The sequence below is a fragment of the Cynocephalus volans genome, chromosome 7 (assembly GCF_027409185.1).
Source record: "Cynocephalus volans isolate mCynVol1 chromosome 7, mCynVol1.pri, whole genome shotgun sequence".
In the NCBI taxonomy this organism is placed as follows: Eukaryota; Metazoa; Chordata; class Mammalia; order Dermoptera; family Cynocephalidae; genus Cynocephalus; species Cynocephalus volans.
In genome coordinates, this window is record NC_084466.1 from 68,524,085 (window position 1) to 68,545,984 (window position 21,900).

A 21,900-nucleotide genomic window follows, 5' to 3' on the forward strand; every position below is an offset into this window, starting at 1 on the left:
AGATCTCCCCCCATCTTCAGATCTCTCCGTTAGCATCTCCCCACAGTCTACTAACACACTTAGGTCTTGATTATATCCTAAATAGAAGCAAACAAACAACTTCTCACTTGACCGTCTCCTGCTTTAATCCCATGCAAACTCTCTCTTCCTTTTATCCTCCAACCCAGCATCTATCCCCAGCATCCTACTACGATCACTTCTGATAATGTCCTAGAAACTTCTGGTCAAAAGTTTTCAGTCCTGGGCCGGCCCCGTGGCTCACTCGGGAGAGTGTAGCGCTGGTAGCACCGAGGCCGCGGGTTCGGATCCTGTATAGGGACGGCCGGTGCGCTCACTGGCTGAGCGTGGTGCGGACCACACCGTGCCGAGGGTTGCGATCCCCTTACCAGTCAAAAAAAAAAAAGTTTTCAGTCCTTGTTACTATATTTAACATTTTTATTCAGCTCCTCCTCCCTAAAACCATCTGCAGGGGTGCTTCTCACCCTGAACGTTCCTGGGTCTTTTCTGTCTAATTCTTCTTCTGCCTCTTCCATGGGCTCCTCTTCCTCCCTCTGCCCAGGATTCTGTTCTCTTCCTGCTGTTCTCACACTGCAGCCTTCCCTAGGTGATCCCATCTACGACTTTAATTACCACATATACGCTGCTTACTGTGAGTCTGGATCTCCAACCAACACTTCCACTCCAAACTTCCTCCACTCATTTCATGGCACCTCTACTAGATGCACCTCTGCTCCTTGGAACTCAACCTGTCCCACCTGAACTCCTAACCTGCCCCATGATCCGGGATACCTCTTATTTGTCCCTATTTGACCCTTCCACCAATTTTCAGATGGCGATGCCACCATCCAGGCCCTAGTCACCCAGAATGGAGACCCAGGAGACATCTAAGAATCGTCTCTCTTTCTAGCAATTACCCCCCATTTCAAGCAATTACCAAGTTTAGCTGTTTTACCTTCCCCTGTACTCCCACTGCCAATGTTCTGGTTCTGACCAAACTCCTAACACGTCTTGTCTTCCTCATTTCCTACACTTAAATCTGTCCTTACTGGCTCTCTAAAGTGGTCAGTGCCAAATAGAACCCTGACCATGTCATTGTCTCCAACCTCACCTTCCTTGGGGGCTTACCGTCACCTACCATGCAGAGCCCCCACACTTCAGCAGGCCTCACACAGCCCTCACCACTTTCTGCCACATATTTTCCACCCCAGAAAGCTAAAGTGTTTATAGTTCCCTGCACATACACTACACCTGAGCTTCCACTGCTTGGTTTTTACTCCCGCTACCACAATTTTGGCTAAATCCTACTCTGGTATTCCTCATTCAAGATTCAGCTGGGGAATCTCCTCCTCCACAAAGCCTTTCTTTACTGGGTCAGGCCCCCTTCCCCTGGGCTCCCAGACAGACACTAATTCCCTCAGGCATGACACTGTATAGATAAAGAGCAGGACTCTGAGCCCTGACCCCCTGGGCTGCATTTTACTTGAGACCTGAGGCAGGTTATTAACCTCATTGTGCCTTATTTTTTCTCATCTGTAAATAATATATCTCCATAGAGTTGTTGCAACAGTAAATGAATTAACATCTATAAAATAATTTAGGACAGAATGTGGTCTATTGTGAGTGCTCAAGTATTGTTTTATGCATATCTTTATCATTGACTTTTCCTACTTTAAAAATAATTAACAGTGAATTTTCTTTCTTCTTCCACTAGAGGGTCAGCAAACTTTTTCTATAAAAGACCATACAGTAAATATTTTAAGCTTGGTGGGCTAGAAAATCTCTGTCACAGTAACTGAACTCTGCCTTTGCAGCACAACATCAACCATAAACCATATGTAAATAAAAGACCATGGCTGTGTTCCGATAAAACTTTATTTACAAAAACAAGCAGCAGGTTGAATTTGGCCTCTGGGTTATAATTTGCTTTTCTCTACACTAAATTACATGCTTCTTGGTAAAAACTACGTTATAGTAGAGGCTCAGCAGTATTTACCGTCTGGCACAATGAATGTCTTCTGTAAGCCGGTGACGCATGGGAGGGAAAACATGTGTTTTCTCCACCACCTCCATCCAGTGGCTGCTAAGCACTCTGGAAATTCTGGAAGGAGCGAGGGACAAAGGAAGGCATGAATAAATGAATGGCTACCTGTAAGCTGTGGGGCTGAGATGCACTTTGTCGGGAAGCCCATGACTTTCCATCCTAGAGGCTGTGTTCACAGTGTCGCCAAACAAGCAGTACCGTGGCATCTTGTCTCCCACGACACCAGCTAAGACTGGTCCAGTATGGATCCCCACTCTTATCTGTACAGAGAAAACCTCACTGAAAAGAGACCACCTAATACTCTTGCTTTCACTTTCAAATTGCGGTATAATATAAAAAAAAAATACAGATATTAAGTATTTAGCTCCATGAGTTTTGACAAGTGCATACATCCCTGTAACCGTTATCCAAAATAAAATGTAGAGTAGTTCCACTGCCTTGCAAAATTATCTTGTGCTCCTTTCCAGTTAAGGTCTGTCCCTAGCCCCCCCAACAGAGATAACTACATTCTTATTTCTTTTACCAAAGATGAATTTGCCTGTTCTAGGACTTTACCTAAATGAAATTATATAGCACATACTGTTTTATGTCTGACATCATTTACTCAACATGCTTTTGATTCATCCATATTGTGTGTATCGGTAGCTGACTATTTTTAATGCTGAGTAGTATTCTATTGTAAGAACACACCATGATTCGTTTATCCATTTTCTTCATGAGCATTTAGATTATTTCCAGTTTGGAGCTATTATAATTAAAGCTACTATGAACATTTTTGTGCAGATATTTTTGTGGACATATGTTTTCAGTTCTCTTAGGTGAATACTTAGAAGTGGAATTTCTGGGTCACAAGGTAAATACATATTTAATTTTACAAAAATAAAACAAAAACAAAAGAACAAAAAAACTGCTCAATCCTCTAAAGTCATTGTACCATTTTCCATTTCTATCAGCAATGTGACACTTCCAGTTCCTCCACTTTTCACCACCATTTGGTCTTCTAGTGGGTGTGAAATGATATCTCACTGTGTTTTTAATTTGCATTTCTGGTGGCTAATGATGTTAAGAACATTTTCCCATATATATTGTCCATTCAAATATCTTCTTTTGTGAAAAGTCTGTTCAATTATTTTGCCCATTTCAAAAATTCGGTTGTTAATCTTTTGTTAATGTGTATAAATTCTATACATATTTGGATATGCAATATGTATGAGCAGTCTTCAAAAAGCCCATGGAAAGATTCATATTACCTTTTAACTCTATTTTTCCATGAGTTTTTAAAAGTACCCTCGTATGTATTACAAATATTTTTCTCAGTCTGTGAGTTTGTATATTCATTTTCTTTAATAAGCAGAAATTTTTAATCCTGATGAATGTATTAGTTTGCTAGAGCTGCCATAACAAATTACCACCAGCTGGGTGGCTGAAACAGTAGAAATCAACTCTCACAGTCATGGGAACTGGAGTCTAAGATCAAGGTGTCTGCAGGTTTGGTTTCTCCTGAGGCCTCTCTGCTTGGCTTGCCGATGGCTGTCTTCTTGCTAGGTCTTCCCATGGCCGTCCCTCTGTGCACGTGCATTCCTACTGTCTCTTTGAGTGTCCAAATTTCCCCTTCATATAAAGACATCAGTCAGATTGGAATAGCGCCCACCCTTAAGGCTTCATTTTAGCTTAATCACCTCTTTAAAGCCCTCGCTCCAAATGCAGTCACATTCTGAGGTACTGAGGGTTAGGGCTTCAACATATGAATTGAAGGGTGCGTGGGGCACAATTTGGCCCAGAACAACAAAGTTCATCATTTTTTTTTTTCCTTTCATGGTTAGTGCTTTTTGTGTCCTATCTAAGAAATTAAAGTCATGAAGTTATTCTCTTATATTTCCATCAAGAAGCTTTATGATTCTAACTTTTCTGTTTAGGTCCTTGATTCATATCAAGTTAATTTTTGTATATGGAGTGAGGTAGGATTGCGGTATATTTTTTCTTTTCATATAATATTAAATTGTAACAGAAACACTTCTGAAAAAAAGATCACCTTTCTCACTGAATTGATTTAGTGTCTTGGTAAAAAATCAATTGACCTTAAATATGTAGTCATTTCTGGACATTCTGTACTGCTCCAAGGGTCTCTTTGTCTATCCTTCTGCCAATTCCATTCCATATTTATTACCCTAGCCTTAAAATCAGTCTTGAGATTAAGTTGGGTACATCCTCCAATTTTGTATTTTCCAGGATTATTTTGGCTCTTCTAGATTCTTTACATTTCCATATAAATTTTAAAATCAACCTGTCAATATTTTCAAAGATGCCTGATGGGATTTTTGACTGGTATTCTTCTAAACCTATACATCCGTTTGAGAATAAACACCTTAACCATATTGAGTTTTCCAATCATGAATGTGATATATCTCTATTTAATTAAGTCGTCTTTATTTTCTCTAAGCAATCTTTTGTGGTTTTCAGCATAAAATCATGTGTATCTTTTGTTAGGTTTATTCCTAGGAATGTAAATAGTTTTATTTTATTTTTATTTTTATTTTTCTATTGTCCATTCTTAGCAAATATAAATTTAATTAATTTTTTTGTACTGTTCTTGCATCCTCTAACCTCACTAAACTCATTGATTAGATCTTATACTTTTCTGTGGTTTGTATAAGGTTTTCTAGGTGCACTATTATTTGGTTTGTGAATAATGCTAATAGTACTTCTTCCTTTCCAGTCTTAACTTATATTTATTTTTCTTGCTTTATTGCACTGGGTAGGGCTTTTGGTATACTTTAACTAGAAGTGATTTCTTGGATATGTGGGTGGATATCCTTCATAAGTGTTGGAAATTCTCAACCATTATCTCTTCGAATATTTCTTCCAACCCATTCTCACTCTATTCTTCCTCTAGAACTCCAGTTCTACATATGGGAGTTCATTTGACATTGTCGTACAGATCTAAAATGCTTTGTTCCATTTTGTTTCACTGTTTTCTTCCTTATGTTTCAGTCTGGATAATTCCTATTGATCTTTCTTCAAATTCTCTGAATCTTTCCTCTATTGTGTCTAGTCTCTGTTAAACCCATAAAATAAATTCTTTATTTCTGACTTCATGATTTTCATTTCCATTTTATATAGATATAGCTATAGCTATAGATAGATAGATACAAATACAGATATATATATATATACATATATATAATATATATATACATATATGTGTGTGTGTGTATATGTGTGTATATATATGTGTGTATATATATATAGCATGTGTACAAGGGTACTTGGAAAAGTTAATGGGAAAATAGAATTGAAAGACAGAAAGAATCTTTCCACGAACTTTCTGAAGTATGCTCATATATATTTCTCATCTGTTCACACTTGCTTTTCACCTTTTCTAGTAGATCCTTTAAAATATTTATCAGAGTTATTTTAAAGACCCTGCCTAATAATACCAACATCGAGGCCATCTCTGGACCTGTTTCTATTGACTATTTTCCCTTTTGGTATATATCGCATTACCACTTTCTTGTTTCTTCTTGCATCTTGCATTTTAAATTATTTAATTGTATGGCCCATATTGTGTGTGAAAAAACAGTAGAGGCTGAAGTAGATAATATTTACCTCTCAGAAAAGGTCATACCCTTTCTCCTGTCAAGCTGCTAGAGTGAAGACTGAATGAATTTAATCGGCACTTGAGCTGGGTCTGGGCTTTAGGCAGAGATATTGCTAAATTCTATGCAGCACTGGTTTCAAATGTCATGAAGCTAGATTAGAACTTTGACTCCAGCAGGGTTTAGAATCTGAGCACCAGCAAGGCTTTGAAAACCTCTTGATGTTTTACAGCCAAGCTGTAAATTTTAGGAGCTCTCTTTCTGCTTTACAGCCCAACCGTGGTATTTTGGGGGATCTCTCTACTCATTAGTCCCACCCTGACTCTTTGCACATTGGAAGATTTCTCTGTATCATTCTTCTTTGCCCCCAGACTTCAAAGGGTCATTGTGGTGTTCTTGGTGATAGTCAAGAGTACCTCAGAGGGATTTCTCTCAGTTCTCTTTCTACAATACTAGCCCTTCATGGGCCGCTGCCTTGCATTTGGGGGAGGTCCCATACACCTCAGGGACCGGGGGCTCTCTCAGCTCTCCCCACTTGTCCCCCTTTGGCTGAGGAACCCAAGCACTCAACACCTGCTGAGTAGCCCCATGTGTTAAGAGGGGCCCTGTGGAAAGAGTTGGTGGATGGTTACAGAGTCTATGGCTGGGGTTCTTTAGGATTCTGACCTGTCATTGCAGCCTGCATGTGGCAATTAGAAGTTCACTAAAATTTAGACCAGTTTCTCCTTACCCTCATATCTGGTGGATTACTTCTCCAATGAGGAATGAATGTAATTATGAATACCTTCTCCTTGAAAAGGCTTGCCACTTTCTAGAATTTAGTTTCTTTAGGGTTTTTTTGTCCTGTGATGGAGTTTAAAAAAAAAGAAAACCTACTAGGATGGAAACAGCATCTCTTGCAGCTTTCTACATCCTAACTAGATTCTAAATTCCTTTAGGAAAAGAGCTTGCCAATATATATCTCTGAATCCCTCAAAGCACCTACTAACACTGTCTCATACATAGTAGGATCTCAGTAAATGTATATGAAAGGCTATATGAATGAAAGAATAAAGGATCTCAATATGCACTAATTTTAAAACTGTAGAAATGGCAGCACAATTCTCTAAAGGAAAAAAAAAAGTGTCCAGTCCTTTCCCCTACTTCCTTAAATAAACCCACATGATATGCTGTTTCTGGTGGATATCTAAGGTGCTCCTAACTGTGTCTCAGTTCTTATGTTAGAATTGCTAATACCCTTTCCTGTGTTTTTCTTGGTAAATCCACCATGAGAGTTTCTAGGAAGTCCTTGTTTATTTTCATTCTTATTGATGTAGCATTATGTCTTCTCCGTTGCTGTGCCCCTTTCCTACATACACACATACACACACCCCTTTCTATTTACACAATCAAGTATTTTCAATTATTTTTTCTTCAGTGACTTACACTGGAGTGAAGACTTTAACTGAAACACTCATCTCTTATCTGACTATCTTATACCTACTCTCTCATTACCTGCCATCCTGATTTTTTATTTATTACATTGAGGTTTTTATTCAACAGATGCATATTGTGTGTTTACAATGAGTCGAGTATCGTGCATGTTTTGTCCTTGTGATCGCCCAAGACAGCTTTGACTCAGAAGACTACAGTGATGAGGACTATTTCTCACCTTATACTTCACTGTGGTGAGGGTGAGAGAAGAACATTTCAGAATCTCCTGCAAAGGATTTATAATTTGGAAAAATCATATTCCATCTCATACTTGGTTTTATTCATTTTTAGTCAGCTGTTTAGTTTATTTTGAAGTTTTTACTAACATGAGCCTGGGAGGGATCTAGATATCAAAAGGCAGAGAGACACCACTCTAAGCCAACTCAGGAGGCTTAGGATCTGCTGAGCTGGCAGAAGAGGACATTTAATTTTTTATCTCCAAAACTGTCCAACTTTTACAGGGTGAACAAACTTCCATACTTGGAAGAGGAGCTTCCTGTGAGAAAGGTGAGCAGATGCCTCGCTGATGGCCACAGGGTGGAAGGAAAGCCATTCTGAATATCTCTGGCATCCTGGTGTCTCGCCTGCTGGCTGGAGGCGGCTTCACACCCCAGCCTGAGATCTGAACCTGTCAGATGGCATGTTGGATACATAATTTCCCTAAGCAGGAAGAGTTGGCTGTTCAGTAAACCTGAACCACTTGTTGAAATGCTTGAACAAAAAAAGCAGGAATTATAAATGAGCTAGCTTTCAAGATGGATTGAACCCTACAAGATAAATAGGGAGACGTGCTCAGTGCTGTCCTAAGTTAGGGACAAAGGAAGCTTGCAGGGAATCACAGGAAAATCCTGAGTGCCAAAGCCTCATAAAATTGAGAGAGGTTGAGACTGTGATACCCTTACTAACATCTCTATTACTTAGGAACACATGCAAGAGAAGAAAAGAGATGGGAGGAATTACCCATTTTAATCACAGTAACGTACCCAATAACACCTAAGTGGACTAGTAAAATTCTACTATTGTGTGTGCAATGTTTGGCATTAAGCCAAGCACACAATTGCTCTCTACCTGGATGGGTTCTCCGGTAACAGGATTCATCACTTCTTTTGCAGAAATCCTCATCCCCAAGGCAAAATTGGCCACTCTTTGAGCATGGCTCACAGCAGGCACTGGGACACCGCCTACCACCATATAAGCATCTCCTATTGTTTCTACCTGTCAGGAAAAAAGATGAGTATTCATCACTAAATATGTCGCTAAATATGTTTGTTATTTTCCACATATTGACAAAAGCTGGTGATTCTTTGCCAGGGGTCTGAGGAGCATGAGGGAGGAGGTGAGAAGAAAAATGACTCAGGAGACAGACATGAGAGAGCCAAAAGGCCTTCCTGATTTTTCTGGAAAGAAATCCCAGGGAAGATGAAGCTCCTGGGGCAGTCATACGATGCCGTACATTACATAACAACATTATTTGGATTAGACTTTCTGCTGAATTTAGGAGTAGGAGAACTATTCTCTGGGAAAACAGTATTTGTCCCTCAGAGGCACCAGGTCATCATCTTAGCACTGGGTATTATAAAAGGATTCCTAAAAAACTAAAATTCCTACAATATTTCCAATTCTCTTTTAGCTTTTCTTCTTCATCCCACTCCCGTCCACACCAAACCCCAGACTAGTGCAGATAGAGGCAAAGGAAGACTTAGAATCAAATCCCGGCCCTGCCAGAGCACACCATGAAACACCTGCACTGCACAGACACTTACTTTGTAGACCTCGTGGACACTGGTTAATCTGTCAAACTTGGAGTACATTGAATTGAGCATATTCACTATTTGGATAGGTTCACAAGCAGCACAGATGTTAGTAAATGTCACCACGTCGCTAAAAAGGATTGTGCAGGTTTTAAATTCTCCTGAAACAGAAACCAGGTATCAGTGATAGCCAAGGATATAGGATAATAATTATATAAATTCTGGGTTCAAGTGCCCTTTGAGAATTAAGCTTGCCTGTGCCTTGGGGAAAAGGAGCCAGATGCCACTCACCCAGGCACTCAATAGCCATTTACTGAATGCCCATTATGAGTACATTTATTGAGTGCCTGCTATGAGCACACTTACTGAGTGCCCGCTACGAGCACACTTACTGAGTGCCCGCTACGAGCACACTTACCGAGTGCCCGCTACAAGCACATTTATTGAGTGCCCGCTATGAGCTAGTCAGTCATCATGTTAGGAGAGTCATATCATGTGAAGCAAGCAGACAGGACCACTGCCCTTAAGGAGCTCCCAGTCTAGTGAAGGAGACATAAAAGCAAACAAAAACTTCTAATAAGAAGTGACAAGTGCTGTGGGACAAAAGAAATTGCCCCTAGCAAGTGGGCCAAGACAAAGCCTTGACTGCAGGAGATCCAGGGCAGGGTTGACAGAGGCTGGTCAACATGAAGTGGTGAGTGTCCTGTCTTTATACGGCAGGGAAGCAACCACAGCCCCAACACGTCCTCCTACCTCATGCCCCTGCTTCCACTCTGGCCTCTACTCCTGCTAATTTCTGTGGCAGCCAAATGTCCTGTGTAAGCCAGATCCCCCATTCCTCTGCCTCAAGTCTTCCACCACTTCTACCACAATTAGAATGAAAGCCAAAATCTTTACCATGGCCCACAAAGCAGACCCCCGCCTCCATCCTGCCATCTCTCTGACCTCATGTCCCTCTGGCTCACTCCACTCCAGCCACACTAGCCTCCTTGGGGTTTCTCCAGCATGTTAAGTGCCTCCAGCCTTAAGGCCTTTGTACCTGCTATTTCCCCTTCCTGACACAGTCTTCTCTCAGATATCCATAGGACTCTGTCCCTCACATTTCCAATGTAACTCCCTCAATGAGAATGTTGTCAACCACCCTGTGTAAACTAACAGCCCCTAGATTCTATCCTCTTAGCCTGATTGCCTGCCCCCAGCTCCACAAGACTTATGTAGCATGGTATTTTTTATGGAATTGTTTGGTCATTGTCTCTCTCCCCCACTGGAAGACTAATCTCCATGAGATGGGGTGCTGTCTGCTTTGATCTCTGCTGTGTCCCTAGCACCTAGAGCAGGGTCTGGCACATAGTAGATGCTCAATAAATAATTGCTGAGTGATTGAATGGATGACTCCTTGAACACAGTAAGTGCCTTCTATACCATTCATACCTCTGGTAATAAACTCCCCTTCATGTTACTTTCTCTTCCATTTGGTTCTGGCCTACCATTCTCTCTTCATATTCTTTCTACCTTTCTGATCTCCTTGTTTTACATCTTTCGCAGGCTTTTCTTTCTTCTTAAATAATAAATGCTCCCTAAGATTCAGTACCCCACCCTCTTCTCATCTCACCTCACACCCCCTGGATCCCTTATCCATCATTCCTAGAGTCTATGATTAACCACCATCCACACTGCAGTAACTCCAGAGCTCCATGCTAGAACTTTCCCCTGAGCTCCCCCTGCAATTGCTATTTACCTGCTGGTCATGCTATGTGGAGTATCCAGACATCTCAGATTCCACAGTTCTAAAACTGACCTTCCTCCCCCAAGGCTGCTCTTCTTTCTGGTTCTGTCCTAGGATAACGTCTCATACTTTTCCATGCTAGAAACCTCAGCCTCATCACTGACTCTGACTCTTTCATCCACACCGTATCTGTTATGAAATCCCACCGAGTCCTCCTCACACTGCCTTTGTGCAGGCTTTCCCATCATCAGCTGGACTCTGACGGGCTTTCAGTCTGCCTCCCTCTAACGCGTCCCTACACTGCAGCCAAAATGGCATTTACACAACTAATCATGTCACTTCCATTGTAAGAAAAAAAAAAAAAAACTTTAATAAATCCCCAGTGCCTACAAAATAAAAGCAACTTCCCTTTCTGTGGTAACCAGATTGATCACCGTATCACCTGGGCTCACCCTACTCCCCAGCCTCAGCAGATTCCCCTGTACCCCGATGTTCTGGGGAGAGTGTGCCACAGTATTTATGTCCACTGTGCCTTACCACTGCTGCTGCTGCTACCGCACGCTCCTGAAATGCTTTTCCTTCTTTCCTGAAATTCAGCCTCAAGGCCCAGCTCAAGTGCCACAAACTTTTGTGACGTGCCTTCACATCCCCACCCTGTCCCATCTCTTTGTCTCCTGACATCTATTTATTATTAATTTCTCTGTCACCCGTGTTTCCACAGCACCTTATGTGGTGGGAAGAGTACGGATTTTGAAGTTAGATGGACTTAATGTGATTCATTTCCAGTTCTTTTACTCATAAGCTGGGGCGAGTGTCAGTTTGCTCAGATGATGCTGAGAAAATGTAATGACAGAGCATATGCGACACGTCTAACACAGTTCCTGGCACAACAATTCTTCTTAATGCACATCAGCTTTCTTTCCTTTGGCCATCCCCACGCCCATTAATTTAGTCTGTAAATATCTGTCAAGCCCACAAGGCTGTCAACCCTTTGAGTCCCTCACACCTGGTACAGTGACCAGGCTTGTCTGGTGAGTGAATACAGACCCGTGTAAAGGGGATGTGAGTCCAGAGGAAACAGTGTCCCTCCCTCCAGAAACTGCTTGCTCTCCCAGGATGGTCCTCAGAGGCGCCCCAGGATTTAGCTAATGTGTGAGTGCATTATTTCTAATTATAGTTCAGAACCCTACTCATGATCACTGAGCAGTGAGGCCCGTCTCAGGACACAGCCTAAATTTTAAGAGAACCTACTATAGGTGTGTATAGTTGACAGGCGTTTTTATTTAATCCATTTTCCCTCCCGTACTCTTTTCATTATTCTCAATGTAGAGAGAAGAAAGCCGAGGACATGCAAGTTAAGAGATTAACTTCCCAGGGAGCATGCCACTTAAGAGTGAGGGAGTCAGAATTCAAACCCGCATCTGCCTGGGTGCAAAGCTGGTGCCCCTAACCACTCGGGCTCGCTGCCCCCACTCAGAGGCCCTTGTGCAGGGAAGGTCGCCTTACCTGCAGCCACCTTTTGGCCCTCCTTCAGCTGGTTGGCCACGTGCTCGGGCAGCATGGCATAAAGCAACGTCTCCGTTTTCTTCTTCTCCGCGGCCAGGTGCTTGGAGAGCATGCGCAGCTCCTCCTTCTTCGTCTCCAGCTGGTTGGACAGCTCGATCTCTGCCAGCCGCTGCTGGTTCAGGAGGATGAGATCCCTGGTGGTGTCGTGGGGGGCGATGTCAGACAGATGCATGTCGTGCTCCTCCAGCTCTTGCAGGCTGCGGAGCTTCGGAGAGCACAGGTACATCATGCAGCGCATGGACTCCATCCAGATCATCTGGCCTTCCGGTCAATCATGGAGAGAAATGCGAGCACAGAGCATGTCACCAGCAGGGAGGAGACGAGCTCGCCAGATAACCAGTCGTCACCTGCACAGTGTGCCCTGCAGCCCCTGCACAGCCACGCTCCTCCCCCGTGCGCCCAGTTCCCTGAGAGCTACCTCTGCTTTGAATAGCCACGGACGCCCCTCTCCACAGCGGCTTTCTCCTGGGCTGTTGCTCTTACTTTGAGGTGGCTCCCATCAGTGGCCTCCAAACTGCCGACCCCAACACAAGTTTCTCATTCTTTTCTTTCCTCGGCCCTTCTGCTGTTTGATGGTGTTAACCACACCCGCCTTCCTGCAGCCTCGCATCCCGGGGACTTCTCTGACCCTGCTCTCTCTCTGAGATTTCCCCTACTTTGAATGTTTCCTTTAGGGTTTTTGGCTCTTTCCTTAAATATGGGTGCCTTGGTTTTCTTCACTTGTAGCATTACATCCTGTATCCCACACCATGCTGACAATAAATCTGAATTTCCAGAGAAACTTAGCTTCCCAAACTCAAGATGTGTATTTCTTTTAAAATAGATATGTCTGTTATCTTATTATAAAGGTAATACACATTCGTTGCAAAAAAAAGTGAAAGAAAATAGTAAAAATCTACATAATCTCACCACACAGATAACTACTGGTAATATTTTGGAGTATAATTTTGTATCACAAAAAAAGGGGGGGAGGGGATCATATATGCTGTAGACTTGGCTGCCCCCTAACCTCATTGAAGCTTAAATCCTGATTGTAGCTGTTGAGGGTGGGAAATCCTTTTATAGTAATTGAAAGGTGGGGCCTTGAATAGGTGATTAGATTGAAGGGCCATGCCCTAGTAAATGAATAATAATGGTGGTCAGGGGCATGGTTCTGAGGGCTTCACAAAGAGAGTGAATGAGGAGGTTAGTCTCTCTTTCTGCTCCACCATTTCAAAATGTGATACCCTGAATCATTGTAGTCACCACCAGGACAGAGTCCTCACCAGATGTGTTCCCTGAGCTTTGAATTTCCCAGCCTCTGAAACTGTAAGCAATAAATTTCATTTTCTTTATAAAGTACCCAGTTCCAGATATTTTGTTATAAACAACAAAAGTGGACTAATACAATATGGCATCTTCTTTTTGTAATCTGATTTTTTTACTTAAAAAATAATAAATAGATATTTTTCCACAGCATTAAATATAGATATGCACCATAATTTTTGCTGGCTACATTGATTATACCACATTTTATTTAAATAATAAGCTAGAATTGATTATATTATGTTTGGTTTATCATTCTATAAACAACATTGCAATGAATAAGCTTGAAGAAAGTCTTTGTGTATGATTGGGGCTGTTTTGGTAAAGGGTATATTCTTCCACATGGAATTACTTAGACGAAGAATATGCTCATTTTTAAGGCCTTTGATACACACTGCCAAATTGCCTTCTAAGATGATTGTGACAATTTATACTTTCATCAACAGTGGGGTTTTTTCTTTATCTCTTATTACATATTTTTTCATGGATGTCTACAACTGACCTCACTTTCAGTCCCCTCTACAAATCTTTCTCTAGTAATTTTTTCGTCATATATGTTTTTAGTCCCTACCATGAGCTAGGCACACGGTTTTAGGCATTGAGGATATAGTGGTGACTCTGACAAAAACCCTTGAGTTTAGGTCATGTCCTTTCTCAGTTAATCACACCTTCATCCCATTTACCTAAGTAGGGAAGCTAATAATTATCCTCACTATTCTCTCTTTCAACCTCCACATCCACTCATCAAGTCCTGTCTTAATGATCTCATAAATCTGTAGCCTTTTTGCCCCCAGTGCCGCTGTCTGAGTTCATTCAGCCCCTTAAAGCTTCTCCCCTGCAGCCTGCGGTAGCCTCCACGTGGCCTCCCAGGCTGAGTCTTCTCTACGCTGTGATCCGTCTTTCACACGCCTCCAGAGTGATCGTTCTAAACCTCAAATCTGACTACAGCAGACACATAAAAATGTTTCCAGCTGCATAATAAAGTTCAAATCCTCATCATGCCACCTCGTCTTCCATCACAGCACCCTACAACTCACTTGGGTTCCCAGAACATGTCATTTTCCTCTCAGACATTCCCTCAGCTCTGCCTGTGTTTGTGCCTGGAATACCTAATCATCAGTATAACAGAAAGACAGCTCAAGTGTGTGCCCTCTTAAACTATACACAAAAATTAGCTCAAAATGAATCAAAGACCTAAATGTAGAGCTCTCTGGAAAAAACAGAGGAGAATTTTCATGACATTGGGCTTGGCAACTAATTCCTGGATGTGACACCAAAAGCACAGGCAACAAAAGAGAAAATAGATAAATTGGGCTACATTGAAATTAAAAACTTCTGTGCATCAAAGGACACAATCAACAGGTGGAATGAGAAGGCAGCCCACAGAATGGGAGAAAATATTCGCAAATCACATAACGGCTAAGGGGTTAATATCCAGAATATATAAAGAAATTCCACAACCACAAAACCCCCCAATTTAAAAATGTACAAAAAATTTGAATAGATATTTCTCCAAAGAATATGTAGAAATGACCAATAAGCACATAAAAAGAGGCTCAATGTCACTAATCATTAGGGAATGAATGCATATCAAAACCACAATGAGATACCACTTCACACCCATTAGGACGGCTACCATCTAAAAGAAAGAAAAAAACCCAGAAAATAATAAGCGTTCAGGAGGATGTGCAGAAATTGGAATCTTGGTGCGCTGTTGATGGGAACATTAAATAGTGCAGCAGCTATGAAAAACGCTATGGCAGTTCCTCAACAGATTAAATACAGAAATACCATATGATCCAGCAATTCCACTTCTGGGTATATACTCACATGAATTGAAAGCATGGATTCAAAGAGACCTTTGTATACTATACTACATGTTCATAGTAGTAGTGTTCACAATAGCCAAATAGCGGGAACAACCCAAGTGTCCATCAACAGATGAATGGATAAAGAAAATGTGGTGTAGACATACAGTTGAATACTATTAAGCCTTAAAAAGGAAGGAAAGTCTGACACATGGTACAAAATGGATGAATCTGGAGGACATTATGCTAAGTGAAATAAGCCAGTCACAAAAGGACAAATACTGTACATTCCACCTAAGTACCAGAGTCGTCAAATTCATAGGGCAGAAAGTAAAATGGTAGTTGCCAGGGGCTGGAGGAACACAAAATGGGGAGATATTGTTTAATAGATACAGAGTTTCAGTTTTGCCAAAGATGAAAAGCATTCTGGGGCTGGATTGGTGGTGATGGTTGTACAACTTGTGAATGCACTTAATACTAATGAACTGTACATCTAAAAATGGTTAAAATGGTAAAGGTTATGTAAATTTTACCACAATTAAAAACAAAAAGTGTGCCCTACTAACAGTAGCTCAGATGATCATGTTGTTTTATAAAGGACAGACATTATATTAATACCAATAGTAGCTCATATATTCTGAAAATTTTAGTAACAGACACCAGAATTTTATAATTACAGAAATTTTAAATTATACATATAACTACATTTTACATATATGTGCCTACATATATTTCATTTATGTCTAAACTAGAAATAGTTGAGGAAATTAAATATATTGTTTATAAATCAGGTCAAGTGGAAATGTCCAAAAAAAAGAAAACCCACTTGTTCTCAATATAATCCCTGCCCCACTTTTTAGGAAATTGGAAAACTCTGCCTCTTCCCTTTCTGATCAAGCTCCCAAACAGGCAGGGAGCAGCAGGCAAGGGGTGCACTATTACCTCGGAGTTTGAGGGTGGGCTGGCTTTTCCATGCTTCAGGCAGCATTTCCCTTCGTGTCTTCAGGACAAATGGACTGTTGATAAATTTGCAGATGCTGAAAATGTCGAAGGTAACTTGAGGATGAATGATGGAGAAACATTCATCTAATCGAATCTTCTGGGTTTGGAGTCCTGGGACATACTTCTGAATGTTCACTCCGGCTTGCTTGACCCTCAGCTATTCACAGAGGACAGGTGTGAGGCTGGGGGATAGAAGGCAATCTCCACCATAAACTTGCTCTTAGAAATAACACTTTGGCCATGCTTTGTGACCCACTGGGGGCAAAAGGCTCAGAAATGGAATAAACATCATGGAAGCAATAAACCTTGTTTTAAACAAATCTATAGCTAACGTCTGAAAGAGGAAAGATAGTATAAGAGTACTCAGAAGCCTATTTTTGACTAACAAGAAACAGAGGTTAGAACTCTCAATTGGGCTAATAGTTCTTTCTTCTTCTCCCTCTCTTTCTCTCTCATTACTGTTAAAGAAACTAGCAAATTCTATAGCATTAAAGCTGACACTCAGGCCTGGGTAAGGGGGTGAGAAATGCTTTCACTGCTATCTGCACAGAACACACAGAGGAAGAAGTAACATGGGTATCCTTCACATACAGTGTCCAATGCCAGCACAGACTGTCCAGGCATACTTAACTTCACTAACAGTGGGAACTCTGTTAGGCCATAGAAATCAACCTAACCTTTTGGAAACGTATCACTAAATTTTCTATTATTCTAGGCCCAAATGTTAAAAAGAAAGCGAGTTTTTAAAGAAAATCAGAATGTAAAATATTAACAGTGGCAATAATAATAATATCATTGTGGCACTGGGGAAAAATCGAGGTACATTGCTTTTTAATTCCTAGTTGTTTCATATGGGGTGTTAGTTTACTTCAGTTACATCATAATTTCTTTGTAAGCAGAGACTATCCTCAAATGAATAAATTTGATAGAATCTGTATCAAGCAGTCAACTGGTAGGTGATGATTTAATATGTCTATGTGTTCAAGTAAATATCAGAGAAAATCACAATATCTGAAGGAATTTTAAATGATTTTTGACCAAATTTGTTCTGCCTAATTGCCCTTTAAATGAGTTCATAATCAATTCAGTTGATATATATTTTATGGTCATGCTCACAGTTTCCACAGAGCACGGTATGAGGTCAGCACTGACCTCTCCCTGACCTTCAGAATGCAGAAAGTGAAGCTTGACAGGATTGAGACATTCACAGTGGCCCCACAGATGAGCAAGAGGTGGCATTTAGGATTGCACACTTCTGTTGCTACTGAAGTGTGCTGTTGTCTCTGTGTACTGAGCTTTGGCACCCCTTTCTTTTCCCCAGTGGCAAACCTTCCATGCATTCTCTAGATGCAACCACTTGGTCTTGCTCCCTCCCATCTCCATTAAGAAGCCCCTGCATTCTGGTTTCTGAAGGATGCCGCAATATGAAAAGCAAGTCAATGGTCCTGCCAGGCTAAAGCCTAGTCTCCCAAACTCTGGGAACTTCTCAGAGACTTGAAAGTCCCCACTAGCTATAAAACACTATAATCATGCTCCCTTCCCTGGCTTACCCCCAACTCCAAGCTACAGTGGGAAAGGGGTCTCTTACTGATTCATCAAATACAATGTGGAAAGGAAACGCATTGCAGAACGTCTTCTCTTCAATCCAGAGCCTCTCAGGATAAACTGGCTCGAAGGTGTTCATGAGATGCCCTGGACACAGAAAAAGGAAGTCCTGATGAGAGACGGCTCCACCCACCGCCTCGCACAGAGCAAAGCTCGGCATAGGGATAGATCTTAAGTGTTTCACAGGCAAAGTACAATCCCTGTTCTTTAGCGTGGGCTCCCTCAGCGTCTCCAGATGGCCACGGCAATTCTTCCAAATTAAAACAAACAGAAAACTTGCTACCAGGTTGAGAAGCCCTCCTGCCCCCTGCCAAGTTTCTGCCCGCTGCTGAAGAGTTTCTGGGCCAATTGAGTATGTCTCGCCATGAAAACAGAGCCGGCATTGAAATGGTGACAGCCAGACAATGAGCAAGCAAAGCAGAGCGTGTGCACCCGGCCCAGCGTCAGGGACATTTGCCATGGAGCTTTTTAGACTGACAGTTTTGGGTGGCACATGAAAATTTAACCAACAGTCCTATTTGGCAGGGGGTAGAGATTCGAAGTAGAGCCTTTTTGATATGAAAATCTCCTAGACAAAGGATGTCAATTGCATGTTTGACTCGCCTGCCATGGCTTGAAGAACTGAGAATGCAGCCCTGAGCAGGAGCCCTGCAGACCTTGTCCCAGATGCACAGCGTCCCACCTGGTAGTCATGACAGGGGTGTCCTAGCTCCTTCTCCCAGTGGGTCGGAGCCCTTGTTCTGACTTGGGTGTTAGGTGCTTGTCATTAGACCAGCCCAGTGCCAACAGGGGCACCTTAAAGAGCCTAATGCCTTTATTTCACAAATGGAAAGATGGAAGATTTTTGTCTAAGGTCACACAGCTCCTCAGAGACAGAGCCAGAAATCTGCTTTCTTGGCTATTGATCGAGTGTCCTTCATACAACTGGAAGATCATGGTTATTATCCAAAGATTTCCAGTCCAGAAATGCATCCCCATGGAGAAGGCCTGACCCAGAAGAGGAGCTTTGGAAAATTCATTGCTCTTGATAATGCATCAGTACCCATCCTCTTTCTCTTCAACAATCACCAGTTGGTACTGATTCCAATCCTCTCTCCAGTGGCTTTTCCTGATTACAGGGAAGACAGTGTCTCCATGTCAGCCAGCACAAATAAAAGCGGTAACAGAAGGCAAGTTAGAGTCTGACGTTTTAAAGTTAAAACCGGTGGCCGCCAAATCCAAGCTCTGCAGACTCAGTGACATCATAATCATAATCATAATCATAATCATAATCATAATCATAGAGGGCTTGGCCCCTTCTGTGTACACCAGCTGCTGCCCCTGGGAACAAAGTAATCGTTCTGCTCTAAGAGCCAAGCTTGGGAGAAGAGCCCATTACCTTTTCCAAACATGACTATACTTCTCACAATATCCCAGTGGGACTTCTTCACAGGACAAGCAGAGACACTCAAATATTTCTCCTTTGTCCTAAGGAAAGCTGCCTGGGGGGCCTGTAGATGACAGGGGGAGAAGCACACGTATCTGGTCATGTGACTAGAGATGTACAAGCCCTGTTGCTGTGATTGGGTTCATCTCTAAATGAGGAGCAGTGTCCATAGCCAGAGGAACCATATGCAGGCTTGCAAGATCAAGTCTACCAATACTTTGGAATTCCCAAGATTTTTTATCTAATTAATCCTTGTGCTCTTTCTCTATCAATGGCAGCAAGAACTTTTATAAAATCTCAGGAGGGGGCTAGGATGATATGCAGCAGGAAAATCACACAGGAACATCTTCCTGTGGTTGAAGATTCTTCAGGGAACATACTCTGCGATGGGCTTTGAATGCTCTACAATAGGCATACCCTGTGTTCTCCCCAGGGATCACAGACTTATCTGGATATTTGTGCAAGCGATGTGGACACAGAGAGCTGTCTACCTAGCATATGTGGTACCTAAACAGGTAATGGTCACCCTACAAGTTGTGATTGAGGTGGCCGAGTGCAGGACCTTGGGTTGACTCTAGACCCGTGACTGGCTTTAGCTGCAGAATTGGGCAGTGGGGACTTGAAAGGTCAACTTATTTTAGTGAGATTGAGAAGTAAGCAAACAGGTCCAAATTTTAAACCCTTTATACTGGTATTTTCATAGGTGAAAATTTTCCAGGCTAAGACACATTCTAGACAGCCTCCCAATGTATGTCCAGTTAACCTTAACCCAGCAGTTCTCAACTAGAAGTGATTTTATCCCCTTATCCCTACCCTGGGGAAACTTGGCAATGCTAGGAGACATTTTCGATTGTCACACCTGAGGAGGCAGGGTTCTTCTAGCATCTAGTGGGTAGAGAACAGAGAAGCTGCTAAATATCCTGTAATGCAAAGTACAGGCCATCACCACAAAGAATTATCTGGTCCAAGAGGTCAGTAGTGCTGAGATTGAGAAATCCTGCCATAACTCCACTATTATAAAGTTCATATTATATGATTCTGTTGTTTGAGTAGATTGTGCCAAGACTGGTAGCTCTCCTTAGGGTAATTGTGCTTTCTGAAAACATAGCAAACCCAGTACCTCTTGGTCTCTCTGAATGTCCTGACTGTCTTGCGACTTGTATGGCTTTGCCCTGCGAGCCTTTTGCACAATCAGAAACACAACGTGCTCCTTCTTCCCTGTCCTCTCCATTTCTTCATTCATGTCAAGGATATCCATGGTCACATCAGTGTCAAAGAAGTCCTTGGCCACAGCCTCAATGATACCTGTAGGAGAAGGACACATATTGGTGAGGGTTGGCAGAAGGCAGTCGTGTTAGCAAAAGCCATAAAATAATCAAAATGTACAACTTCTGGTGAATATTGCAGAGTTTAACAAGCCCAGGTCCTGCCTCAAGACAGGCAGTATATGACAGATTAATGAAATTAAAATATGGAGAGATTTAAGTTACACATGTCTGGATAACAAATATATCCGTGCCCCTCTAATTTCTAGTTCCACACCTATTTGTTTATTTTAGGGAGGCATTTAACCCATTAAACAAATAAACAAACTCTGGAGATAACGTAAGTAAAACTCAACTGTAAAAGCATTAAGGATTGTGTTTTAAAAAAATGTTCCTCTGGGAACTTATCCCAGGATTATAAAACAAAATATGGGGAAAGCACGTGTGAAGATGTTCATCACAACATTATTTACAACAGCAAAAGATTAGTATCAACTAAAAGTTCAACAATAGGGGACTAGTTAAAATAATTACAGTATAGAATATCATTCAGCCATTTAAGATGTGGCTTTAAAAACTCTGTGAAAACATGGAGGCATGCTTTTTCTCTAATACTACATACAAAGAAAAAGAACTGATACAAAATAATATATGCAGAATTATCACAACTATGTAAAAATCTGAAAAACTTAAAATGTTGAAAGAAAAACTATTCCTTCTTTTGGCATTTTGGAAACATTTTAGAAGCTCAAGGACTTTGGGACTAATGGGCAAGATGGCAAGGAGTCAGACTTTGTAAGAGGTAGAGTTTTGACTCCCTACCCACAGTTGGCTATTAACCGTCCTGGGGAATTTGTGGGAAGCCTTCCACAGTTCACAGGGCTCATAGCTTTGGACTGGTTAAGCCATACCTGGTACAATGTGGCACAGGCCGCTTCTATCCGAGTAGTAATGGAGAAGTATTTTCCCGTCTGCTCCTCTCTCCACTCGAAATGATGGTGCGTTCATCTCCTAATTTAAAGACACAACACATTTCCACCCCAGTGAACACAAATAGCTTAAATTATGCTTTTGAAGCTTTGTAAAACAATAGTACTTATCCATTACATCACACAGAGCTATATCCCAAACCTCTCTCCAATCACATAAAAACTACCGTGGTTTCAGCTATTCTACGTCAGGAAGTTTATACTATCCCTGCTATACCCTAAGCAACTCTGAACAGTGAGTATTATCTGCATTTTAAAGAGGAGGACCGTGAGGCTCAGGGAAGTTAAAGCTGGGTTAGTGGGAGAACTTGTTTGACCTTCCCAAATGAGCCTTTGCACCGTGCGAT

The 21,900-nt window shown here is 41.7% G+C and overlaps 1 protein-coding gene across 1 annotated transcript in view; it reads right to left on the minus strand.

The window, feature by feature from the left end:
• Positions 1-21,900, minus strand: part of LOC134381656 (guanylate cyclase soluble subunit beta-2-like) — a 74,635-nt gene that overhangs the window by 16,376 nt on the left and 36,359 nt on the right. Inside the window, exons 9-17 of the mRNA XM_063101540.1 lie at positions 21,476-21,575; positions 20,420-20,604; positions 19,252-19,363; positions 17,857-17,960; positions 16,209-16,425; positions 12,094-12,414; positions 8,874-9,022; positions 8,179-8,325; positions 2,147-2,301 (exon numbers count right to left, since the gene is read on the minus strand). Coding sequence (XP_062957610.1) covers positions 2,147-2,301; positions 8,179-8,325; positions 8,874-9,022; positions 12,094-12,414; positions 16,209-16,425; positions 17,857-17,960; positions 19,252-19,363; positions 20,420-20,604; positions 21,476-21,575 — 1,490 coding nt within the window. The remainder of the gene's footprint in view (positions 1-2,146; positions 2,302-8,178; positions 8,326-8,873; positions 9,023-12,093; positions 12,415-16,208; positions 16,426-17,856; positions 17,961-19,251; positions 19,364-20,419; positions 20,605-21,475; positions 21,576-21,900) is intronic.